The following is a 27,526-nucleotide window of genomic DNA, read 5'->3' as shown; positions in this document are numbered from 1 at the left end:
TTTCATACGGGAGCTTCTTTATCTGTACGAACCTTCGCATTCCATGTTGCGGCCTCCCGTTTAGACAGAAATCTGTGACTTGACGTCATCATCCATATTCCTCTCACATCTGCGTCAAAGGGAACGAAGGGGAATTCTATTGCTTTGGCTGGGGGTGAAATGTACGATATGCACTATGATTGAATATTGCGCATTTTTCTTTGTATGAAAAAAATTCTATATTATGAAAAGTAGTATGAAGTGTGTAGTAAGGGGTGAAGTCAGTACCAGTCAATTAACACTTCACGATATGTTTTAGAAGATATCAAAGAAATACTACAGTTTTTTATATGTCTAAATTTTATATCAACTTAATTACTCTCCCCCACAGGGGTGTTTCATGCCGCGCTTGCGTCATGGGAATTTTTGGGGGGACACAATTTGATACTAATTGTATATATCTTCACACAAAAATGGGGGGGGGGGGTGTTTCGTTTCGTTCGTTTGACTTGTTATTGATTTTTAGTTTTGGTTATTATGTACAGTTTTTCTACCTACCTGTGGGTGATCGCGGCGATAGGGTTGAAATGAAACACTACGTCCTCTTATGCCTTTAGAATCAGTTTGGATGGGGGAGGTGTTCCCATTAATATAAGGTTAATCGAGCAGACAAACTGTGAAGAATAAGGTACAGTACATTAACAATGGCAGTGGTCTGAGCAGTTTTGTATGTTTTATGTTAGCAAACATGAAAGTGAGTCTAAAGTACCTAAAGTAAACACATATATTGCTTAAATATGTCTGTATTATATTGTTCCGCAAATTTTGTCTGACCAAAATAATTTGAGTAAATATTTCGGCATAACGGGGGTTGGCGGTGCGAATGATCTACCTTTTGGCGGGGAGTGCGTCATAGGCTTTGGGGGGAATGGGCACCCCTGCTCCCCCATGCGCATAATTCACCTTTATTTAATTCTGTTAAATGTTGAAGATGAACTTAGTTTACAAAGCCCCCCTGATAACCCGTGACCGTGACCCCCCCCCCGGAGCTACAGGTACGTCTGAATCAATCAAGTAAAGTACAGTGATGGACAAAAGTAATCATACAGTGGAACTGAAAGGAAGAAAGGACAAATTGCAGCAGCTAGGAATGCAATAAGGAAGTCAAAACTGTTAATGCTTTACCATGTATGCACCAAACGATATATTGACAACAAAAATAAATATCAGATGCTGATTGTAGAAAAATAAAATACAAAACATTCTCAATACCCGCTTCTTTGGCTGGACAAAAGTATTCATACACCAACATAAAAGTTCACTTTGAAGAAAAGAAAGAAACAAATTCCGTGTCGTCATAATTTAGTATGCATTCCTCTGTTATGGAGAACAGCTGTCAGTCTCTTTTGCATAGAATGAACAAGAGGCGTGGTTATTTCAGATGTAATATTGTGCCGCTCGTGCAAAATGACCTCTTTCAGTCTATTCTTGATTGTTATGTCATGTTTTCGGAGTCTGGTTTCCAAATGGCTCCAAAGATGTTCAATGGGGTTAAGGTTGGGGGACTGAGGTGGAGTTTTGAGTGTGTGGGGAGTATCATATAACAACCAAAGGCGGACAATCTCAGCTGTATGTTTAGGGTCGTTGTCCTGCTGGAAGTAAAAATCATTCCCAAGACTCAAATGATCGATACTCTGCTGCTAATTGTTCTTCAGAATATCCAAATAGACAAATCTATCCATAGTTCCCTCAATAAAGACAAGTTCTCCAACACCTGAGGCTGACATACAGCCCCAGACCATAACGCCACCACCTTCATGTTTAACTGTGGCCAAGAGATTTCGAGGCTCAAGCTCAGTATTGGGCTTTCTCCACACCAAAATTCTACCATCACTATGGATAATATTGAATATACTCTCGTCCGTAAACAACACTTTATCCCAGAAGTCCAAACGTTTACTCACATACTCCTTTGCAAATGTTAAGCCCCTATCACACGGAACTGGATTTCTAGTTGGAATGCCCTAGTTGGCGATGAACTGACTTTCTAGGTAGTAATCATGGCCTCCTGGCTGACTGCTTGACTGGTTTTGAGGAATAGGACATGTTCTAATTGCTACTAACTTCTTCGACTAGATTCTGTGGAACAGCCAATCAGAGCAAAGTTTGGCCATGTGAAGATAATCTGTGAGTTTGCAAAGTAGCCTTTTTTGTCTGTGGTTTCCGAGTGCATACAGCACGAAAGGCATGTTTACAATTGAAAAAGCTAAAATAGACTTCCATACGTGTATAGTAAACGTTGTAAAGCGTGCATTTTATCAGTGCCATTCTTCTCTACCTAAAGACATTTAATACGAAGCGATATTCCTCTCGGTTGAATAGTTATCGTATTTTAAAAGTGTGAAGTGATACGTTGTTTGCATCTCGCGTGGCCGCCATTATGGGAAAAAAAGACTATCGACAAGTACGGTGTAACAAGTACCGTGTGAGGCGAAAACTAGCAAATGGGTAGCCAGTCCAGCGTCAACTAGAGCGTTCCTACTAGATATCCAGTTCCGTGTGATTCAGGCTTTAATCTGGCCTTCTTGTTCTTCTTACTGATGTATGGCTTCCTTCTAGGTACCCTAGCTCTGTACCCTGCTCGGTTGAAAATCCTTCTAATACTTCTTGAGGACACTTGTTTTCCCAGGTGTTCGTGAACATGTGCCGACACTGCTGATGATGTATTTTTGGGTTTTTCTTGATCATTCTCAACAGTCCTTGTTTCTTTCTCGAAGTAAGTTTCTGAGGATGGCCAAACCTTTCCCTATTTATCAGCACTTTTGTGTCTTTATATCGTTTGATGACACTTTGCACAGTCGCACGACTTCTCCCAACTATGTCTGCGATTTCAGAATATGATTTTTTATTGTGGTATAATGATATCATAATTCTCCTCTCTTCGATCGTGGTTTCCTTCCCTTTGCGGCCCATTTGACTTCCTGCAGCACGCCAACATCAAACCAACCACTTCCTTACACAGGTGCAAGTGCAGTAAACACTCATCTGGCACTGAATGATGGAAACGGTTGTTTCACGAACTTTTTGGGGGGTTTATAACCTGGCGTATGAATACTTATGACCATCCAGAAAGCAATTTATCTAAGGATTACCCACATTTCTCATGACAATTTCAATTGTATGCACACAATGGACATTTCCACTAATTTTTTTTTACAACAATTTTAAAAACTACACCCTGGAAAAATGACTCCTGCAAGTTCTCGCGTTTCTCTGCGTCCAGTTTAAGGCAGAAACGAGACTTCCAAAGTTGCGAGGCTAGCGTTGCGCTGAAAACACGCCGCCGCCATGTTACTACGTCACTCCTTAGGGAGAGCTCGTTTGTCGTCTGCTTCGAGCGTCCAGTTCCGGATGGGTAGCCCACGGTGAGCGAGCACGTGCAGCAGTTTTACAAATCTGTACCGATTTAAATAATGGAAGAAGGAGCGACAGGAGAAAGGAAAGCTATGCTTTGTAATGATCATTCTTCTATGAAATATCCGTGCTGCTCACGTGCAAGATAAATGAAAGGGTTCAGCTGCGTGTGTGTTCTCAGGCTATGCGAGAAATATTGCTTATAAAATTGGTTGCTGACCAGACACTCAAAAATATTTCTTAAACTTATATTTATCGATATTTACCGTAACCTATGTAGTGCAAAACAGGAATTTTCACATTCTTCACTTTATTTATAAAGCCTATTTAACTTTCTTTTCCATAAAGCAATTTCAGTTTGTGTTCCATTTCTGTTACGCAAATTATGATCAAATATTTTTGTGCAGATAAGAGAAAATACACTGAGAAGATGACATTAGTTGCACAGTATATATATCTATACTTAGTTTATGTATAATTATTACAAGGAAATAATGTGTATAACCATGGGCGTATTTAAGAGGGATTCAACGGGTCCAGCCCATCTCTTTTTTTGGTTCACTAAAATTACCAGTTTCCTTGTTCTATCCGCTTGTTCATAAAAAATTCCTTCTGACTTATTTCATTCTCTTAAATTAGAGACGTATAGGACGGGATACGGATGGGAAGGAAATTTCGTAATTCCACACACCAGATGGGACTGCAGACCAATATCTGCAATTTCCTGATAGTTTCGGAATTTCTGCGATAAGAAACTGCATTGAGACTATCAAATCAGTTATTTTTTCCCCCTCGAATCATATTAAAGAAATTTGGTTCTTAAAAACGTAGTGACACAAGATAAACAGAAAAGTATCAATACTTCGTGACTACAAACACACAACTTTGTCGGGTCCAACATCCCCTCTCCCCATGCTCCCCAACAAGCTTCCGGCCAGCAGTGTCCTGGATTTTCAATTACGAAATAAAGCAACCCTAATCATACCAAAAGTTGATCCATCCCCTCCCCCCCGCCCCGTGAACTATATATACGCCCATGTGTATAACAATATCCCATACTGAAATGGTACGATATAATTATTTTGAATTTTGTACTGCGAAAAAAACCGCCTCATCTCGTTACCCCGAACGCATTAATTGGTTGGTTCACAACTTCACCACTAAGGATCCTATCGAGACGAGACATGGCAGCCTTGGTCTCGTTCTCGTTGAGAGTTGTAAATGTCTGTCTCGTGTTTATTTGCAAATGTCTCATTGACAGTCTCGTCTCAATTTATAAACATCCGTCTCGGTTTGGCAGGGCAATTCTCGTTCTCGTCTCAAGTCTAGAAAAATATAGAATTAACAACGTATGCAGAGGCTTATCATTATAAATACAAAAAAAAAACTTTTCTTAATATATATATATTTTTTTTGACTCCTCGTTTCGACGGTACAGCCCTCGAAAACTAAATATTATCCCGCTTACATATGCAAACCAAACTGCAGATTCAGAATTACCAGGAATGAACTGGCGTTGTAATTATTATACACAAAATTCATGATTTATCTGAGGAAGTCGCATGTTCCAGGTTTGACTCTTGACCTGGGCATGACTGTTTCCTTGTAAGTGACATTTCATTGAAGTGGAAATTGTTACATGGGAGGATGTTTGCTCGAGACTTTGGGGACAGCTAGGGGGATGCTTCTATTGTTAATGTTAGCGTTGCTTACGAGACGAGGCATGTTCCGTCTCGTCTCATAAAAGGAGATGGGACAAGTGAATGTTTTCGAAATGAGATGGGACAGAAGAAAAAGTGCGTCTCTTATCATGGCAGGTTGGGTGATACTTAGATTGTGCAGTTAGTGGTAGTGTGTGTGTGTGGGGGGGGGGTGTACTCCTGCACCCCGACTTCGAATACAGCTTGTAGTTATTCATCTTCATTGTAGCGATTAGCCAAAAGTGGGAAGAAATCTGATGTTAGAGATGATACATAATAAATTAACCATGCGTTCTCATCGTTGCGGTTAAACAAAGTGAACGAAAAGCGACGTAAATGTAGGCTAAATACAAAAATTTGCAATATATATATTAACTGAAGAAAACTGTCATTTACTGCAGGAAATTTAAAAACTCACCGTACCTTTCTATACCGTATCACCTCTTATATTGCAGAAATTGGCGTGTAAACCAGTGTGTTCTAAAAGTATTATCTTAAAATTTGTGAAGAAAATATTATGACGAAAATAACTGTAATTCCAGAAAAGGCATTCCTGTAACATTAAGTTCTTGCCAGTCAGAACTAACCTATGTATCGCAATGAACAAGGCTGTTCACGTGTTCAGCCATTGACTGTTACAAGGTTTGCTTTGTCACCCTAATGAAAAAAAAACCTCTACCGAGTGGCTGAATTATAGTAAATACTACTATACTGCTAGGACATAATTCATCTCCAAGAAATGGAGCACAGATTTTTGCACTGGAAGTTGTAAGATACTTGTTTTACACAGTAACAAGTGAATTTTCTGTCGCTTCTGCGGCTCATGCTAAGTTGACGGGACGAGCAGAAGCCCCGCCTGCACGCATTTCTAAGTGATGACGTCAGAGGACCTCCTGTCTGTGGAGAGGACGTTTTCAAATCCGTGACGTAGTAGGTGAATTTCAGCGGTGTTTGAAGGCGTGTTTCTCGAGAACCGAAACAAATATCGCCGAGATATTTTGCACATCTCATGTTTGTGTCATTATCTGTAAAATGAATGGATTTAAAACGTTTTTCATGTCAAAGCGGAAATGTCCATTGCTTTGCGTTTCTATTCTTGCCATTCCAATGGAGCATATGTGCTACATACTTGACTTGGCTTTACGGTCTTCTTTGTATAATAACATGTTTCATTCAGACAATGCCCTTGTATGAATACTTATGTCCATGACTGTATATTGCAAAATCATGCAGCAGTTTAAGCTAAGAGATTAATGTTACTTTGGTGTCATAATGTAGGTATTAAATAAACACATACCTACAATAAACGTGTTCTTTAACACTTAAAGTATTTTTTTTAAATATGGTTATTATTTCTCGGAAGGTAGAAAGTAGGGGGAAGGGTGGAAAGTAAGGTGAGCAATCACCAACTCACCCCGCTGGGAAATGACGAGAAATGGGGGAAAAGAGAATCGTTCGACTCAATGAATCGTTCATGAGTGAACGAGTCGTTCTCCGCTCACTGCAGTGTGTAGTTACTTTCGAACGACTCGTCTAAGCTAAGTAAATATTCTCTTTGCTCTGGTTATTGCACCTTGTATTTATATTTTCGTCGTCTGCTGGATTGCACTGTATGCCGAACCTGTTATTAATAGGGAAGAAAGAAAGTAAGAACTTATAGTAGTTATTAACAAGTCAGTGTTATTGCTCTTTTCTATGAAAAAAATATATCGAAGTGCGTAGTTCACAAATTCTTTTCATGCAAAATTTCGGGTAACATATCAAAATGTCATGAAATAAATAGAAGGCATTTTTGTTGACGTTAATAATTGTACTCAAGTCACGAAGTTTATAAATTGAAATTCTTTTGTGTCTTTTCCTCTCTAAACAGTGCTCATATCAATGCATTGTGGACTTCTTACAATTCTCTCATTTTCAGTGGAATTGTCTTTGTACTTGCATGTAGCAGGATCATTTACGCGTTTTTGTGGTGTGTTTACATTCTTGCATAAGGATTTACTTGTGCAGTGGCATGCTGACGAAAAAAACATTTCGTTGGCTCATATTTGTATGTGCCGATGTCCATTAATGTATGTTCTGATTGTGTAATTCCGATATCATTATGATACAAGCGCGTTTTGTACATGAATCGAATCCATCCCATACTATAACTACTTACGTAAGTAGGTTAGGCATGCCATGTTTGGTGCTCTTAGCATTATAGTTACGCTCCTACGTACTTACAGCATTAGTGTTTGCATGTTGTGAATAGGTTAAGATTGTGGGTCGGGTACCCTATTCTACACCCTCGAATTTTGAAATTTTTTTTTTCATTATGAACATTATTTGATCCTATTTGTGAATAAAAAAAAAATTGGAGCGCGGAAAGAAGTATTTACAACTGTACAGCCGTTTAAAGTTGAAATTTTGTCGTTTGAAATGGTTCGCAATTATTTCCAATTTCTAGATCGTGATACTAACACGACACCAAATTTTAACTATCGATCTCAACCTAACTGAACTAACCTATCCACGTGCCAATGGTTCATGGGCCTAGCGCCAATGGTTCGTGGGGCTAGCGTCAATGGTTCGTGATGCTAGCGCCAATGGTTCGTGGGCCTAGCGCCAATGGTTCGTGGGGCTAGCGCCAATGGTTTGTGGGCCTAGCACCAATGGTTCGTGGGCCTAGCGCCAATGGTTCGTGGGGCTAGCGCCAATGGTTCGTGGGTCAGCAGACCATCTCCCTGTAAGTCAAGTACAATGTCCCGTATGTCTCGTCGAACAAAGCCCTCTATGTCCTTCATCCATTGAACGTGTGTCAATCTCATATTTAGTCCATTTGTATTAATTCAATGTCACACAAATCAATTCCAATGTCTAAAGTCGCACAAAACAATTGCAATGTCTCAAATATCCAATCCGCCAATAAATTACATAAATAATATATTGAAATCGCAAATTATCCCATTGCACAAGTCATTCATAACAAGAAAAAATTGCAAATTATCCCATTGCACAAGTCAAAGATAAGAAGAAAAAGAAAATGTTCAGACGTGCGCCTGTGACATGAATCCAAGATGCGCCATGATCAAATCCCTGCAAAACCGTTTCGACGTTACATAAGGAATCTAAATATTGAAAAACATAAGTTTCCTAGCACGTAGATCTAAAAAAATTACTTTCCGCGCTATTTAGAAACATCGTTTCTTATGAAGAACTAATTTTCGTAACGAGAATATTTGAAATGTGCGAAAAATCGAGGGTGTAGAAATGGGTACCCGAGCCAAGATTGTTAGTTCAACATTCGTAGTATTTCAGCACTTTCCTTTATCCCTGGCACATGTGTATAAAGTTCTTCATGTGAAAATAATGCTCCAGACAGCAGCGAGTCCCATGCAAGGCCTACATTTTGTGACATAATTCCGGTGGAATTAATATTTTCTGCATCTTTAAAATGAATAAATTATTATTCTCCGAATGTCAAACTTGATGTCAAGAATGAACAATACAGAGAATGGCTCCAATTTCTTTCCTACTTCTTATACTTACTAAATGTGCAGTACTGGTAACGTATCTGGAGTTAAGATTTGAGGGTCACCTGTAAAAAATGTAAAATTACGTTCATCATTACCGCAATCATTCTCCATACAGAAACATAGGGACCATGTTTGATGATATGAACAAGTGACGTTCGGCATTCATTGCGCTGTCTACAGCATTGCCACACTGTTCCTACATTACTTGCGAGGAAGATAACGACATTGAGAATGACGAGGTAGAAGAGCATGTGGAATGTGGACTTTGATTAGAGGTAAGTAAATTTGGCAATGGTGTTTGGCCGTTCTTCTGGAAAAATGGCATCTTGCGCAGTGATGAAGCTAGTGCTACAATATGTGCTCATTGGCAAAACATATCCCCAACAATGACTACCATGCTCAAGGTCCCGGGTTCGATCCCCGGCCGGTTCAAATCCGGGAACTTTTCTAACGATGGAAGCGGCCCCGGCGCCCACCCAGCGTCGAATAACATGGGTACCTGGGGGAAACCCTGGGGGGTAAAGGCTGTCAGGGGCGTGATGCTGATCACATCACCCCCACTCATGACCGGATCAAGAAAGTGTGGGGCGTTACTCCCACACCCCCTATACGCCTTCATGGCGTTGTGCTAAGCACAGGGGATCACTTTACTTCACTTTTTTTTTTTTAGGGTAAGAAAGGATCTCGAATTTCGCTAATATTTGGTATATGAACTAATTTTGTCCTTCTAATCTGTACATTATGCACAGGTAGCCCCACAAACCATTTCTGGTAAGGATAGGTTAGGCAAACTTAGTTAAAATTTTGTTCCTAAAACAATGCGATACAGCTGTAAAAAAAACAATAAAAAACCCCACTAATATCAGCTTTTTTCCCTATTTCCACGCGTGACCCCTGCATTTTAACAACAGATTCGTGATTAGAAGGCCAAATTTAGATAGTATACCAAAAATTAACAAAATTGGAGACATTCTCTATATTGTACATTCGCTCTGATACACATGTGTTTTGTACATGAATCAGATTCTATATATGTCTGTAAAAATACTGACCAGGTTTCTGATCACTTTAATTTTTATGTAGAATGACGTTTTCCCCCACCTTGCTCCTATACGTGAGTGGAAATTGTTTTGGAAGGTGATGGGGGATGTTTGCTTGAAACTTGTAGCTACTTTGAGATACTCCTCTGGTTTAACAGGAGGGATAGTAGAACATCCTTTGCATAATTTTTCCTAGTTGGAGCGATACCATCCCCTTGCATCACTCTTCACTTCAAGCAGTAGTTCATTACGTCAAATATGGGTGCTCTTAGCATTATAATCATGCTCCCACATCTCACCGTAGTACTACTATGTGTTCATTTTCATTAGATTTGATTCCCATACTTGCCTGCCATCTCCATCATACAAGGCTCGTTCAAGGTTGACCGGGACTTTTATTTCTGCAGAGGAAATAGGTAGCAGAAGAAACACCAAACTATGTCAGTTTTTCAAAGTATTCTCCATGCGCGCCGAGGCACTGTTGCCATCGTTCTGGCAGCTCCCGAATTCCTTTGGCGTAGAAAGAACTTGGTTGTTGTCGTAGCCACTAGAGGACATCGCTCCGAAGTGCTTCGTCTGTCATGATTTTCTTCCCTCCCAGATGGTCTTTAAGGGGTGCAAACAAATGATAATCACTGGGGGCTAAATCCAGACTGTAGGGGGGATGGGGCAGAACTTCCCAGCGCATGTCGGCCAGAGTTGTTGTTGTCGCATTGGCCATGTGAGGGCGGGCTTTGTCATGGAGAAGAATGACATATTCAGACAACATCCCAGGTCTTTTCTTGCGAATGGACTTTCGTACAGCACCACTCAACAATATGGAGTAATACTGGGCATTAATCGTGCTCCCTTTGTCCAGAAAATCCACATGGATAACGCCCTTCATGTCCCAGAAGACACTTGCCATGATCTTTCCAGCGGACGGCTGCGTTTTGCTATTCTTGGGGGGCGGGGAACCTTTATGCCGCCACTCCATGCTGCATCTTTTGGTCTCTGGGGTTGGATTGTGCAACCATGTTTCATCACACGTGATGATGGATTGCAACAATTCATCACCTTCTGCTCGAAACCGCTTCAGAAGCTGTTCACTGACCGTCCTGCATGTCCACTTCTGATCGAATGTCAGCTGGCAGGGAACCCACCTTGCACAGATTTTGCGGAAGTGTAAGTGGTTGTGAATGATTGTCTCAACACTCCCGACACTGATATTCACCTCGGCAGCAATATCCCGCACTGTTACTCGCCGGTTCTCAAGAATCATTTGCTCAAAATGTGCGATATTCACTGGTGTGACTGCAGTCGGGCAAATGTGTCCATGCGCTTCATTTGTCACCAGCTCCCGTCCTTCGCGAAACTGCTCACACTATTCATACACTCTTGTCCGCGACATCGTTTCTTCACCATTATGTGCTTGCAATCGTCTGAAAATCTCAGCTCCTTCACGAGAAATTTGATTACACACCGCTGCTCCACAGACACACTGCTTGCCGCCATATTCTCTGCAACTGCTGCGCATGCACGAAATACGTCATGCCGGGCGCTAGTTACTCGCGAAGGAATACATTACGTCACCCGCACGTTTCATAATGATCCGGCTATTCATCGATTTTTTACGTACGAAAATCCCGGTCAACCTTGAACGACCCTTGTACATATACAATGTTTTCCATTCTCTGTTTTAAGCAGAAGAGTGACATTTTTGCACCAGTTGTGCATTTATTTCAATATTGTCGGAATGGGCACTACTACTAAAAAAATACCCAGCTGGACGAGAGAGGATGACTTTCTCTCCATGTTGCAAGTGGAATGGTTTTTTAAGTTGATTATTAAGCTAGACGTACAATGTTTGAAAAATATGATGAATAAGCATTTACAGAATCCCATGTATTCCTTGTGCGGAATCAACTTCAAGTTACAGCTAATGAAATGGGAGTTTCTACTTTTTCTACAGCCAAGCATTTGTTCAATGTGTCCTTTTTCCATCCATGTAGCTACTTTTCTACACCATTGGATGTTTGATATTCCCAAGAGAACAAATAAAATAATGCTCCAATGAGCATAATGCATTTCTCCTTGCCTCCTACAGTCATCCCGGCAGTGTTGCCAAATGTGATGCTAATAAAAGAACTAAATTTCATCTTAAATGGAGCTAAAGGTGACTTTCAAGGAGCTAGATTTACGAAGGCTGGATATAGTGCCTCCTAGGGTAATTTTAGGTGTCAAAGGTGTGTGGGACCACTGCTATTATTGTTAACTTTAAAGTAATTAAATTTATTCGTAGTTTTCACCGTCTAGATCTGGCAGCATCACCCATCTCAATAATTCACAGATGGTCATATGAGATCGAAAATAAAGGATTCCTGGATAACAATATTATGTCATGTTCACTTCAACCTTGGCGCTATAAAAAAGTAGCTGGGTTGGTAAGAGGGGGTGGGGAAACTCGGCTAATATAACAATGTCACGTGCAAAATGTATATTGATGGCAAAAGTTGGTCTATGTGGGCTAGAGCCAGTGACGACATCATAGGGGGTTGGGTGCCCCAGTTCACAGCCAAACGAATACATTTAAGAACCAGATCTGGTTCCAAAAGAGCTAAATTGGCAACAGTGCTCTGCAGCTACCGCAGAGGGGAGAACCTCCCGGAAACCCTTCCTACATGTCGTTAAAGGCACAAGTCAGTTTAACCAAACTTAAAATATGCTTCCACCATTATTTCCAGTATTCTAGACACATTCCTTATTCAGTCATCACCTTTTAATCAAGGGGTCCCGGGTTCGATACCCAGTGGAGGCTTATAGTGGTTAGGATTCCACTTTAAACTGTAGGCCCAGTACCGATTAGCCTTACCGTGCATAAAGTGGACTTAAAAATACCAAATCAACAATATTCCTCATATTCAACTTGTAAGAATTATTACACAGTTGGAACCATGACTTATAACTACATATGAGCTACACAACTAGACTTAAATGTTGTAAAATATTTTCGTTTATTCTTGCAGGTCAATGACTGACTTCACAGGAAAGAGTTGAAATGACATCACTTGCAGTAGATGTAGCTGTGCTTCAAACGCTTGAGTCCCATACCAGCGATGTTACCTGCTGTGATTTTGGGGGCAATTTTTATTTAGCTTCAGCTTCCGGGTTAGTTATTTTCATATGATACTAAACTAAGCTAAATGTAACCTTTTACTTGTCAGACGAAAGTATGAAAACATGAGAATATTGTAGAGTTCATTATACAGTTGATGTTCATTGCATAGATATCGTACAAAATAGACATCCCTTAGATTTTTTACTCTATAAAGTACATAGCTAAAAACCATTATGTGTTTTAATATATTCTGTAATGTAAATGATTCCTGTAAAAGCAGCATGGAATCTTTTATTTTACTTACAACCTAGCAACCCTTGCAATTGAATGAAAAGGAAAATGAGCCATTTCTGCCTAACTTATTAACTATCTTAACATTGCAAATAAACAAAATAGTGAGAAAAAATCCAAGGTTTAGAGTAGTGTATCATGTATGAAATCTTCAACTGATGATAGTCATTGGGAAGAATGTGAGGCTTATCACCTTACTGAGGGAAAAGATGGAGAAAAATATTTTGAAGCACATTATTTGGTTCAAAGTTTTTCACCTCTTTCCTGGATACTGGTATGTTGAGGGTGGTTATGGTATTTAATTCAATAACAGTGCTGGGGTCCCGGGTTCGATTCCCTGTGGAGGCACATAGTGGTTTGGATCTCACTTTAAACAGTAGGTCCAGTCCTGATTAGCCTTACTGTGCATAAAGTGGACTTAAAATACCAAATCAATCCAATCAATAATAATGCTGACACAAACCTATTTCTTTGAAACTTTCCCAGAAATGAGACATTTGTGCTTATATTGTCAGTTGTGATGTTTTATGGATTTACTTGTTGAAATAAGTGGTACATTTTATTAGTATTCCTGGGTTTGATGGCACAAAAATTTCTGATTACAGAGACAAATCTGTTCGAGTGTGGGAGTGGAAGCCTGGCTTTGGATATGTGGAGACTTCATACTCACCTTTACAGTGTCATAAATATGGAGTCACACATCTTCGATTTTCTCCTCAAGGTACAATGCTTGCAACTGCTTCGATAGATGGAAGCACAGTACTATTCAATGTCAAGGTATGTATGAAGTAAGCAACCTGCTACTAAGAAAACCATTTCTTAACCTGAATTGTACTGTACCTTACATACAAGAAATATTTTTTTCTCACTTTTCTTCATTGAAAACCAGGGTGCGCATTATATGTGCATGTGTATACATGGTATGTCCTGAGCCTTTGGAGGTTAAAAAAAAAACATGTGCAGCTTGCTGAACTCACATGGGCTGTCAAGAATGCCCCCCACCCCCTAAGAAAAATATGCCTATGATGTACTCTTCCAGATTCTCACTGGTACCGATGCTTGACAATTTGAATGAATGAAAGTTGTTCAAAATATTAATTAGTATTAATTTATAAGTATTCCACTGCAATTATATGCATCAATTTTTTTAGATTTTTATTTTCAAATATTCAAGAATTATATCATAATATATCTGTCATTTAATCACAAAAAATTTTGATTTTGCCATGTAATACTGGTGACGAAATAAGAACTTCAAGATTTGCATAATTTCTAGGAGAGACTGCAAAATGCTTAAACTCTGGAAAAGTATCGACCAGTATCTTTGAATTGATATCAGCCGATAATAATACAGCAACATCAGCCTAGCCTTAATGTTAAATTAAACCATTGTACTGCAGCAATGTTTAGGACAGTCAATCATTTCCCGTAGCCCTTTTTTTTTTCAGGGCATACTATCCTAGAAGTCAGCAATTCTTTGTTTTCAAATACCAATTGTCCATTTTGGCTTGTTTTGAAGCATTTTAAGTGTTTTCACATGCAGTATCATCATTAAAGATTCAGAATTTTAAGTCCTGGACAGAGCTGGATATTTATGTAAGTAAATAAGATGCTATTTTGATGTGTGTTGTGTGGATGTTTTCAATTTATCCAGGGAAGAATTCCTTATTGAAGCATGTTTTCGGCCGAATTCTGCATTTTTTTCTCAGCTTATTGTATCACATTACAAGTGGAAGCATTGTAGAAAATATAATAAGGATCATTCCATGTCAAATCATCCAGAATTTTGTGAAAATGTCACCCACCATCCCCGATTTTGATTAAATTCGGTGTGCTTATAGAACGTTTGATGCTGATTACAGAAATGACAACTTTTTTTAAATTGGTCAAGGGGATCAGAAGTTACACGCTTTTTAAGATCTCCGTGTACGCCACATGCGGCTCCACTTTGAATGACACGCATTAGGTTATAAACGATCGTATCTTCCCTCAGGTTTGCCGTAGAAACTTCACGTTTGTTTTCTTTTGTTCAGAATAGTATATGCTTTCATTTAAATAACGTTTCAGATGAATGCATCAATAAACATGTATTTTTATATATAGTTTTATGTATTTTTTTTAGAAAAATAAATGACTAACTTCATGCAATGCCCCCTCTTCAATTTCCCCCCAATTTTATATGTAGGTAGCTCAGAGTGTGTACTAATGCCTGATGGAAAAATTGGGATGGGCGGTTCAGAGACAGGGTGATAAAAAATTAATTTGCATAAAATGACATTAAAAGTAAATCTTATTAAAAATGCTTATGTATTTAGCACAAAGCCTGAAGTACAATATGTTTCAAGCTACAATATTCAAAATTTATGTTAACTATGTGTGAATGTAAGAATAGGTGTAACCTGGCGGGGGCAAAGGTAAGCTCTTGCCCTCTCCAAAATTTATATTTAAATTTAAAATTTGCAAGTAATAATTACAGTGGAACCCCGATTTAAGTTCCTCGATTTTACATTTTCCTTCATTTTTCATTCAATCTTGGTGGTCCCAACGTAGCAAATTGTTTAGAAATTTTCCAAGATTTTACATTTTCCCGCATATTAATTTTTTTCAGCTTAATCTCCTGGATAACATAAAATCGAGGTTCCACTGTATCTAAGTTAGTTTCAACTGTCTTCAGTTTTTTTTAAATTTTATATATATTATATAATTATATATATATAATCATTTTTAGCATTCCCAAGTTTAGCAAATTTATCTTCGAGAACATTCTTTTTGTGCATTTTATCTCAATATGGAAGTTCTCTTTTGGCTACTCTTCATGGGGATACGTAATATGAAGTAAGAATGAATACTACACATTTGTGCTGATTGAAGTTTTTTTTCAATTGGAGCTTTTTCGCCACATACCACAGAAAATATCCTTGTGACGGGATGGTTGGAACAGTAAAAATACTTGTATAGACTTCTATAGTATAAAGCAACAAGTGCGGCAATTATGTACCAATTCCATAGAAGTAGTATTCAAGGCATAAATTTCTTAGTAATCATCTAGGGTAACAACAACCCACAGTACAATGTGTCAGCGATTGCAAAGTACTACAACAGTACCAGAAAGTATGCACAATTTTGAACTTACAGGTTCCGTAAGTTACTTTTTACAAGTAACTGAGTTACAGTAACTCATTTAAAAAGTTACTCAGTTATTGTTACTGGTACTTTGAAAGTAACCAAGTTTCTTTTACAGTTACTGTAACAGTAACGTACTGTTAATGATCATTAATTTGTGTAAAAGTTACACACAATCAATGATCATGAAGACTTCCATGTTTTACTTATGTTTCTAGTACATAATATGTATTCATATATTTACATTATTACTGCTAATAAATGATAGAAAACACAGTCAGCTTTGCTTGAACGATTATAATTAAAAAATCATTTGTATGCTGACCACGGTATTTTGAATATGGTGTCATTGATTCCACTTGCACCTATTTCTTTCTCCTCCATTCCAAGTTCAACAATATCCAAAGATCCACTCCCTCGGCAATGACTTTTTCCTATCTGGACAACCACATTCCAAACGAACGCAGCAGTCTACCAAAAACAATGGAGTTTTCACATACAATTAGAAATGAATTACAGTAAAGCGTGGATGTTCTAAATTTAGCATGCAACAAAGCATAGCTTCCTTGCCAGCAATTCCAAGAAAATCCTTTCACTTAGCATCTGGAGAAGGTACATATTTTTTTATAGTCTGGAACAGAATTGTCCAATTTAGCTATTTCCCTACTGCAAAAAGTAACTCTGTTACCGTTGCTAACGTTACACGTACTTACTTTTAAAAGTAGCTACTTATAGTTAGAATTCCTAAATAAAAAGTAACTGTTACTTGTAACTTTGTAATTAGTTACTTCCAAACACTAGTTGTTTAACTGTCAGAGCAAAAATAGTAAGTGCTGATGTAATATGTTTTGTAACTGTATGGTTTGACTTTTGTGAAGGAGTGGCTTTCCGAATTCCAGCTGTAATCAGTTATGTAGTAGCATGTGTGTGCGTGACTCAAACTTGTTTGTAGGATTGCTTCAAAAGTCCACGTGAAAATGGAGATGCAGCTATTAAGTTTCTTGCATCCACTTGGTCCATCAACTTCCTACTACTGGCCAAAAAGTATGCTGTGTCCAGTGGGAACATTAACAACACAAATGGAAGGACATATGTACTTAGTGATAAGTCAAATACTTTAGTGTGTTTGAAATGGTCAAAATATCCATGTAAAATGTGAACAGCACAATTTATAGTACATGAAATTTTGGCAATGCATAGAGTATAATTTTTAGGTACTATCTTAATGGGTGTAACTTGGAAACTATTTTTGGGTTGAGATAATCACAAAGTTTTCCATCGCATAAAAATAGTGGCCAGGATTATTTGAAAAATCACAATTATTACTCTTTATTCGTTTCTTCCTCAAGTGCCAGGAGAATCACAAGATATATTTAACTTGTAAATTTTAATTAATATATAAATTTGAGAGAGGGCAAGAGCTTACCTTTGCCCCCGCCAGGTTACGCCTATGCTTACATTCACACATAGTTAACATAAATTTTGAATATTGTAGCTTGAAACATATTGTACTTCAGGCTTTGTGCTAAATACATAAGCATTTTTAGGTGGCCGCGGTGGCTCAGTCGGTAACGCGTCGGACTACCATGCTCAAGGTCCCGGGTTCGATCCCCGGCCGGTTCAAATCCGGGAACTTTTCTAACGTTGGAAGCGGCCCCAGCGCCCACCCAGCATCGAATAACATGGGTACCTGGGGGAAACCCTGGGGGGTAAAGGCGGTCAGGAGCGTGATGCTGATCACATCACCCCCAATCACGACCGGATCAAGAAAGTGTAGGGCGTTACCCCCACACCCCCTATACGCCTTCATGGCGTGGTGCTATGCACAGTGGAGAACTTTACCTTTTTTTTACATAAGCATTTTTAATAAGATTTACTTCTAATGTCATTTTATGCAAATTATTTTTTTATCACCCTGTCTCTGAACCGCCCATCCCAATTTTTCCATCAGGCATTAGTACACACTCTGAGCTACCTACATATAAAATTGGAGGGAAATTGAAGAGGGGGCATTGCATGAAATTCACTCTTGAAGTTAGTCATTTATTTTTCTAAAAAAATACATAAAACTATATATAAAAATACATGTTTATTGATGCATTCATCTGAAACGTTATTTAAATGAAAGCTTATACTATTCTGAAGAAAATAAAACAAACTTGAAGTTTCTACGGCAAACCCGAGGGAAGATACAATCGTTTATAACCTAATGCGTGTCATTCAAAGTGAAGCCGCATGTGGCGTAAACGGAGATCTTAAAAAGCACGTAACTTCTGATCCCCTTGACCAATTTTAAAAAAGTTATCATTTTTGGAATCACCATCAAAAGTTCTATAAGCACACCGAATTTCATCAAAATCGGGGATGGTGGGGGACATGGCCTGGATGAATTGACGTGGAATGACCCATAACATAAAGCACTTAATCGTAATTATCAATCACTTTTGTTATTATTTGCAGACTGGAAGTAAAGTATGCACGTTTGTTCAAGCGAATGGAGGTGCGGTACGAGTTTGTCGTTTCACACCAGATTCAACCATTGTTGCAACTGCTGGGGATGATGGCACTGTGTGTGTCTGGGATGTAGTGCATAGGAGTCTTATTAGGTAAGTAGAATGTTTCAGAAGTAAAATAAGTTTCATAAGTTATGTGTATAAGGGGTGGCCTTTTCTGTTCACCCAAATTTCTACCTCTTTTCCATGTAGTACACACTGCAATTTCTAAAGGCAGAAGTAGTCACCTTTCTTGTTTTTTTTTTTGTTTTGTTTACTTGTTATATCGTCAGGAGAGGAATTTACCTGTAAATTCCTCTCCTGATGATGACTCTTTGAGACAGGTCTAAACTGAAAGCTTGGGTTTAAAGTTTTACCTCTTTTCATGTGGTAATTTGTAACGTTTTGCAAGGTAGGTTCCATAGGGGCATTTGGTGTTTTTTTTAAAATACAGAAAACATTTCATACCACTATACCCTAATATTTAAATATCATAATTAGAATCCTTTTTACCTTGAATATATTTGGTCTAGGAATTAATTCGTGCGGTTGTTACGCACACATTGAAGCTGTAGTTCAAACACAAAATACATAAATACCTTAAGAAAAATATTGTCCATCGCGAGCCACCACTTTCGCCCATCTGTCAAGCAAGTTACGGATTCCGTGGCGAAAGAAGTCCTCATCCTTTGAAGCGATCCAGTCAGAGACCCATTTTTCGATATCTTCTGAAGAAGTGAACCGCTGTCCAATCAAATCGTTATTCATGCAATCGAACAAGTAGTAGTCCGAAGGAGCAACGTCTGGTGAATATGGCGGGTGGGGTAAAACTTCCCATCCGACATTTTCTAAATAGGTTTTAACCGGTTTTGCGACATGTGGGCGAGCGTTATCATGTTGAAAAATAAGTTTATCATGTCTGTTCTCCCATTCTGGTCGTTTCCTGGCCAGAGCTTGCTTCAAACGCATTAATTGTCTTCGATAACATTCTCCATTAATAGTTTCACCTGGTTGCAGCAGCTCATAGTACACCACACCTTTCATATCCCACCATATGCACAGCATAACCTTTGCACAGTGAATATCTTGTTTCAGTTATGATGGACCTGGCTTCACCCAGGCCTTTTTTCGTTTCGGGTTCTCGTATTGGATCCACTTATCATCGCCAGTAACAATGCGATGCAAAAACCCCTTTCTTTTCTGTCTTTGAAGCAGCAATTCACAAATGGTTTTTCGTCTTTCAACTTCTTTCAATTCATGTGGAACCCAGTGTGACATCTTTTGAATCATTCCCATGGCTTTGAGGCGTTTGGAAACTGTTGTTTGATCAACACCTAATGCTTCTGCAAGTTCTTCCTGCGTTTGACACGAATCCTGATCGAGCAGTGCTCTCAATTCTTCATCTTCAAATTTTTTTGGCTGTCCAGGTCGCTCTTGGTCTTCCAGGCCGAAATCACCACTTCCAAACCGTGCAAACCACTTCTGACACATTCGCTCAGCTAGCGCATGGTCACCATACAGTTCCACCAAAATACGATGACTTTCGGTAGCACTTTTCTGCATGTTAAAGTAATGAAGCAGTACACCCCGCAAAAACACTTTATCTGGCACGAACTGCGCCATGTTCAGTTGACTACAAAATGCTGTTGTTGACGCGTCAATCAACTGCCCTATACTACGAACGATGCACGCTGACAGGAGTTTTCAACGCATGTGTGGATACACGGAACTGTGGGACGATACGCTCGTTACGCCATCTCTTGTCCAGGTGCACGAATTAATTCCTAGACCAAATAGATATGAATTATAATCTTGATGCATTTGAACCCCTTCAATTATTTCAAATTTGAAATCCCTGCATCTAATTATCTGAATTTGTAATATATTTATTTAGGTCTTTTCAAGAGCACGAAGGCACCATCCTGGCTATAGCATTTACCCCGGACAGTTCTTGTTTGGTCACAACCTGCACACAGGGAGTAATGAAGCTGTGGGACGTCACCTATGGGCATGGGACGTGCCTCTTCACAAAAGACGATGCCCATGATTTAGGAGTTACAAGTTGTGATTTTTCAAATTCATTTGACGTAGTAGGTGGGTACCAGGTTTGAACTAATTTTACTCTTAAAATTCCATTAATAAATTTGATTCTTCTGAATATAAGCATTGAAAGTTAGTATCTTTGTGCTTGATAAAGATGCATGCAGTCTCCATTGTTGTGCCAAGTTTCTGAAGCTGTATTCAAAGTTATACCATTGTTGGCGACTGAGCACATTGTGCACTCACAATCTTGCCTCCGAAGGTACCACTTCAGATAATAAACATTCTGAGGCCAAAAGTGGCGGAAAACGTTTGGGTGTTGGTTATCATTCAAAATTCATCAAGGTAATTCAGAGTTTCCATTCTGGAAAAGTCCAGGTAATCAACTTCACTATATTGCAAAATATGACATATACAATTTTTTTTTTTTATGCTATTAATGATGAGGTAGAAAGTGGTGTACCATTGTAGAGGTTTTATAAGCTGTGTGCAATAATAAAAATACTCAATATACTAATGTTTTGAATATATAATATTTGTAAAGCAGTGTTCATTTTAATTATAAACTGTAATGAAATCGAATTTACTTTTCCCATATTTTGTTATTTTTGTCACATACCTATCATTGTGATTTTTCAGATCATGCAGGCATCACTAGAAAGTTTCTCCTAGCAACTGGTGGGAATGATCAACTAGTTAAATTTTGGATAGTAACTGTAGGTTTAGAGGACAACATTATGATTCATATGGTCCTAGAGGGGCATTCATCAGCAGTTACCTGCGTAAGATTTTCTCAAAGTGGGATGCTTTTAGCATCAGGTGCAGTTGATAAGACCATTAGAATTTGGGAGGTTAGTATTCAATTACTATTTGGTTTATAGTTCACAGCACTACACAATTGCTATTTTTAAAATCATTGCTCTGCTACCTACAATGTACATTTTCACATACATTGCTTTTCAGTATGGTTTAAAAATATTAACAATTTTTAACTTCTTTAATTATAAAATTATTAAAAATGCAACTGTTAAATTCTTTTGCCATAAAAAATCTCATTGTATATCATATTTGTATTTCAACCTAATTTACATATTACAGTATGAGTTACGTAAGTAATGCATTCCGTAAACCTTTACATAACTTGAATTTTACATGAGTTAAATTTGTAAATTGCTCAAGTGTAACTTCATAAGAAACTGCAATATTTATTATTATTATTATATTGATTGATTTGCTTTATTTTACTTTGTTTTTGTGCCACTTTTGGCTTATTTGCGAAGATGGGAATGAGTAATGATGTGATGAAATTGATGAATGGGCACTCACAAACATCCATGACCAGGCCAGGATTCGAACCTGGGACCCCAGGTATCATAGCATGATGTGCTAATCCCTCTGCCACAGGGGCCGGCTATATTATTATTATTGTATGTATCTCTCTGTGTGCGTGCGCGCGCGCATCTTCAGGAGTAGAGAGACGTTGTAGAACTAAGTGACAAGATGGAAGAGTAAGCGTTACCTGCAGTGTTGCCAGGTCCCAAAGAAAAAGTGTTGACAGTACCACAAAAAAAAATATATATATATATATAGATGGTACTGATCTTCCACTCCTTGCCCCAATCCACCAACACCTCAATACGTAGAAGATGGGAGAGGCCCTACATATCGACCATGAATGCAACCACACCTTTAGGCCTGAACAAGGCCACCCAGTAACGCCCCTCATCCCCTATCCTCACCCTTACTACCACCTTTTCCCAACCAACCCCCCACCACCACTCACAGTTTTCGACAAGCCAGGCGAAAGTACCATCTATATATATTTTTTTTTGTGGTACTGTCAACACTTTTTTTTTTCTTCAGGACCTGGCAACACTGCAGGTCACGCTTAGTCTTCCATCTTGTCACTAAGTTCTACAACGTCTCTCTACTCCTGAAGATGTGACATACCATCACGAAAATTTGAATTTTTTCTTTGTCCGGTGAGTGTTTCCTGTCTCTCCTCTTTCACTTTTTATAGATATATATATATGGATGAAAGTAAGGAGGGCCAAAAGGGCTAAATAAAAATCAAAGGAGGAGAAAGGAAACACTCACCAGACAGTGGAAAAAAATTGAATTTTCGCTAGCTTAATCATAGCATCTTCAGAGTAAGAAGAAAGTTCCGTCTCTTTCTTCTTACTCTGAAGATGCTACGATTAAGCTAGCGAAATTCGATTTTTTTTCCACTGTCTGGTGAGTGTTTGTTTCCTTTATCCTTCTTTGATGTATTTATATATATATTATTTACATAGTATTATTTTATAAATGAAACATCATGCAGCAGTATTTACTTGGATATAAACTATAAAAGTATGAAAAATATATAAAAATATAAAAACAAACTGAAATCACACTTTTCAAATAAAAAAATGTCTTGTGACAGCTACGTACAGTTATTATGTAACTGCAAATATACGTAAATAGGTAGTTAGATCCTTTATGTACTTGAAAGTGGTTGACCTATATTGTTTTTACTGTTACGTGGGTGTCAAAGATGTAATGTTTAACATCTAATTTTTTGCACAGTGGTTTATCAGTTTTTTTTTACATGTAGACTTGGGGTCTAATTTGCTCTCAGAATCTGGTTTTGTGAAATTTCTTCTTTTCATTGCTGTCAAAGAGTCTTCTTACTCTTTTCCCTTTATGATGGATCCATGATATCCTGTTAATGTAAATCTATGCGTGAATCACACATTAGTGACATATTTTTAAGTCACTAATTTTACACATAATGTTTCTGTTGAATTTACTTTCTTATCCATGCTAAAAGTTGGTGTGTTTATTTCCTATAGAAATGCAATAAGTTTTAGTTAAAATTAACTGGCATTTATTTTAGACACTTGTCTTAATTTGTTGTATAATGTAGTTTCGAATAGCATGCAATATCCTTTTTTTCTTTTTCTTTCAGACCGAAGGGAGGTGCCTGAAGGTGTTAGAGGGACACAGTCGCTATGTGACTTCTTGTTGCTTTTCCCGTGATGGCTCGTTATTAGCAACTGGTTAGTGTATTTTTTTTAAAAAAATCTTAATTTAAATATGTAGCATCTGACCTTGGAATAGCGGGAAATGTTACTGTCCGGTATTTCCTTTCTTTCTTTTGTTGTATGTGTGTGTCATATGTTTGAGGACCATTTAATTGGAACTAGGGTTTAGATAAAATGGATTATTTTGTTATTTAAGTTACCCTGATATTCATTACTTGGATTAGAGTATCTAGATATGCATAATCTTGTTTTTTTGTCTTTATTTGTTGGTAAATATTTCCAATAGTTTTAATAAATAGCCTGTAATTCATTCTGATGTGTTTGTTATAGTTCATATGACCATAACCCTTGTTTTTTTTAGAGAGAAAGTTTAAAATACACAGTTAATTTTTTAAAGGTAAAACTCATCAGTGACGATATACGTTAATAAAAAGGTTGCAGTAGTCATTCATATTCTTCATGATATTCTTACCACTTATATTGAATTGGTAGTGTTGTGTACTAGTAAATTTGATATATCTATTTTTTATTTTTTCATCATGCCTTTCATTTGTCGTTTGTGTGTATATAGATAAATACAGCTATGTTGCTGAGTCCTCATTTAGGAAGAGAGTCAAAGGAAATGTAGGTAATCATAAAACTAAAAAATCAGTATGTGTATAAATTCATTGATATGAGAAATTGATGATAGTAGTTGCCAGGTACCAATAAGAATGAAGAGGACATAATTCAAACATACTACCAACAAGAATTAGTATTACATGATCAATAACTATAAAGTATCTTCTTCTTAACAAAAAGATGGGGAAGAAGATAGGAGAGGAAGAGTTGAAGGCCCTGTTGTCCTCTGATGATTTAGGGGGAACAGGGAAGAAGAAGTACAGAGACAGCTTGATAGTTGGAATAAGGAAATCAGAAGAGCAGGAATGAAATTCATTGCAGAAAAGAGCGAGGTGCTAATAACAGCAAGAAACAGAGCCAGAAATGATCCAAGAATAAAGGTGGACACAGAAGAGATGAGGGTACTGGAGAGCTTCAAATATCTAGGAAGCGTAATTGAGAGAAGCAGAAGAATAGATGTTGAGGTAAACAGAAGTGGACAAATGGGTGGTGGACTATATCAAAGCGTTCATAGATTAATATGGAACAGGAATGTACCTATGAAATGCAAGAAGGTAATATATAACACATACATACTATATGCCACTAATTACGTATGGAGCAAAGACTTGGACAATGGCAGAGAGAGAGAAAAGAAAGATGCAGGCAGTGGAGATGAAATTTTTAAGGGGTGTATTGGGGAAGACTAGAAGGGATAGAATAAGGAGTGAGGAGATCCAACAGACACTGGGGATGGTGAAGCTTCAGTACAGGATAGTTCAGGCAGAGGCAGGAATTGATGAAGGATGATGATCAATAACTAGGGACATGAAGTTTTCATTTTAACGATAACACCAAAAAGTTGAGGAAAGCAAAATAAAGTGTTTTAAATGTAATAGGGTTGGTTAAGGAGGCAAGTTTTCAGTTTTTTGGAATCGCAAAATAACGTGAATTATTTTTCAGTATAACACCGAATTTTGCAATTTTACATGAAAAACTCTGCAAAATATGCAATATAAACTGTTAAATTTATTTTTGAGTTTACAATAACATTAACCCATCCGCTTACCTAGTCGTCGAATCGACGGCCTGACTGGACATTCTGTTCCCATACCTAGTCGTCGAATCGACGGGTTCCCGATTTTCATCATGTAGTTCCTTTTTCATTCAATAGATGGCAGAGGTTGTATGATCTTTCAAATCTATGACGTGTATGTTTGTGCTGCTAAGTTTTTCATACCATTTCAAGCATGTTTTGTTCAGTAATTTCTCATGTAAACAAACCTTCATTTGTTACGTCTTGCAAACATGTTGCATAAGAATGTTGTAGATGATTCTGCGATTGAAAAGTTGCTTTTCGATAGCGATGAAAAGGAAAATGTGGGTTTTGGAAGGGGAGATGAACACGGGGGTTTATTTTATGTTAGTGAAATTGAAGAATGTAGTGAAAGTGAGGAAGAGGTGGCTGTGGCAGGAAAAATATAAAAGGTTGAGGAATGGAAATGGAATGCAACGATGTGTGTGATCAAATTTATTAGGTGAGTTTCTAATTATCTTTCAAGTAAACTGCATATGTGCATACTTATTACTATACTTCCACTTCAATATATAAAATTTTCACGTAAATTGCTTGGATAGTTTAAACAATATTTGACATCTTGTCTTGCTGTGCAACCTTCACGGGAGATAGCCAAATTTAAATGGTATTTCATGGCAAAAAAATTGGCATTTAAATGGTAAGCGGATGGGTTAAGAAAACAATTTTTGAGAGAGTGAAAAGATTGTTCAAAAATTTGGGCGATATCCTGCAATAAACATTTCATATTTAGTGGCCGATGAGATTAAATCTTCTTCTTCTTATGGCGTTACAGTCCACTGATGAACCTTGGCCTCCTCTGTGATTTGTCTCCATATATCTCTACTTTTTGACACAACTTTCCAATTTCTGTACTGGAGCTTCCAAACATCCTCATCCACCCATCTTAATTTAGGCCTTCCTCGTTTCCTCTGTCCACGTGGGCTATCCAACATCACTCTTTTTACAGGGTCACTATCACTCACGCGAATCGCACGACCTGCCCATCTTAACCTTGCCACCTTTATTACACCAATAACTGTTGGTTCTTGATATAAGTCATAGAGCTCCTTATTAAATAGGTTTCTCCGTTTTCCATTCTCACATACTGGTCTCTAAATTCTTTGTAATATCTTTCAAAGGTCTCTACCAGCTGTTCATCTTTCCTTGAACTGGGCCAAGTTTCCGCAGCATAGGTCAATACAGGTCTTATCAGTGTCTTGTAAAGTGTTAACTTAGTTGTTCTGGACAATATTGTGCTCTTAAAATGTCTCTGTAGTCCACAATATGCCCTATTCGCTGCTATAAGTGGTGCCTTTACTTCATCCTGTGAATCATTCTCATATGTCACAACAGAGCCCAGGTAGGTAAAGGAACCCACCTTATCAAAGGTATAATTAGCCATTGTTACGGTCAGTGATGCATTATATCTGTGTGCTTTACCTGCTGCTATGTACTTGGTCTTCTCTTCATTCATCACTAATCCAATCTTCTTTCCTTCCCTTTCCATGGCCAGAAATGCATCTTCTACTGCATGTAGAGATCTTCCTACTATGTCCACGTCATCCGCATATGCTAGTATCTGGATTGACTTATAGTATATGGTACCCCGAATTTGCACCCGAGCTTCCTGTATAATCTTCTCTAAGGCAATGTTAAACAACAAACAAACAGTACATCACCTTGTCTTGGTCCATTTTCTATTTCAACAGGTTCTGAGAGTTGTCCTCCTACTCTTATCCTACTATTAGATCCCTCAATGGGTATCCTCACCATTCTTGTTAATCTTATTGGAATTCCAAGGTATTCCATTACCAGATATAGTTGGGCCCTGTTTATACTATTGTATGAGGATTTAAAATCATTAAAGGTGGTGCATTCCCATTCCAAACTCCATAGTTTTCTCCAGTATTTGCCTTAAGGTGAATATTTGGTTAATAATAGATTTTCCTGGTCTGAACCCATATTGATACCATCCAGTGCACTTTTCTACGTATGGTAGTAGTCTGTTATATGTGATTCTTGCAAATACTTTATAGGCAACGTTCAGCAATGTAATTCCACGATAGTTTGCACGCTCCATCATGTCATCTTTCTTGTGGATAGGTACTATGATACCCGTCCTCCAATCACT

General features: G+C 38.1%; 1 protein-coding gene across 6 annotated transcripts in view; it reads left to right on the top strand.

The window, feature by feature from the left end:
• LOC146000004 (WD repeat, SAM and U-box domain-containing protein 1-like) overlaps window positions 1-27,526 on the top strand; it is a 99,684-nt gene that overhangs the window by 41,263 nt on the left and 30,895 nt on the right. For 4 of the 6 annotated variants that reach the window (XM_083137319.1, XM_083137312.1, XM_083137342.1 and 1 more), the window contains 6 exons: window positions 12,654-12,795; window positions 13,642-13,813; window positions 18,620-18,765; window positions 20,546-20,745; window positions 21,331-21,542; window positions 23,642-23,732. In XM_083137319.1, coding sequence (XP_082993445.1) covers window positions 12,686-12,795; window positions 13,642-13,813; window positions 18,620-18,765; window positions 20,546-20,745; window positions 21,331-21,542; window positions 23,642-23,732 — 931 coding nt within the window. In that variant the 5' untranslated portion in view covers window positions 12,654-12,685. Of the gene's footprint in view, window positions 1-6,605; window positions 6,740-8,723; window positions 8,884-12,653; window positions 12,796-13,641; window positions 13,814-18,619; window positions 18,766-20,545; window positions 20,746-21,330; window positions 21,543-23,641; window positions 23,733-27,526 lie in introns of those variants that run through there. The other 2 variants (XM_083137333.1, XM_083137325.1) reach the window with 2 other exon arrangements.

The sequence above is a fragment of the Lepisma saccharinum genome, chromosome 1 (assembly GCF_977018435.1).
Source record: "Lepisma saccharinum chromosome 1, izLepSacc3.1, whole genome shotgun sequence".
NCBI lineage: Eukaryota > Metazoa > Arthropoda > Insecta > Zygentoma > Lepismatidae > Lepisma > Lepisma saccharinum.
Note: the sequence above shows the minus strand (reverse complement) of the source record. Positions and strands in the feature narration are given on the sequence as shown.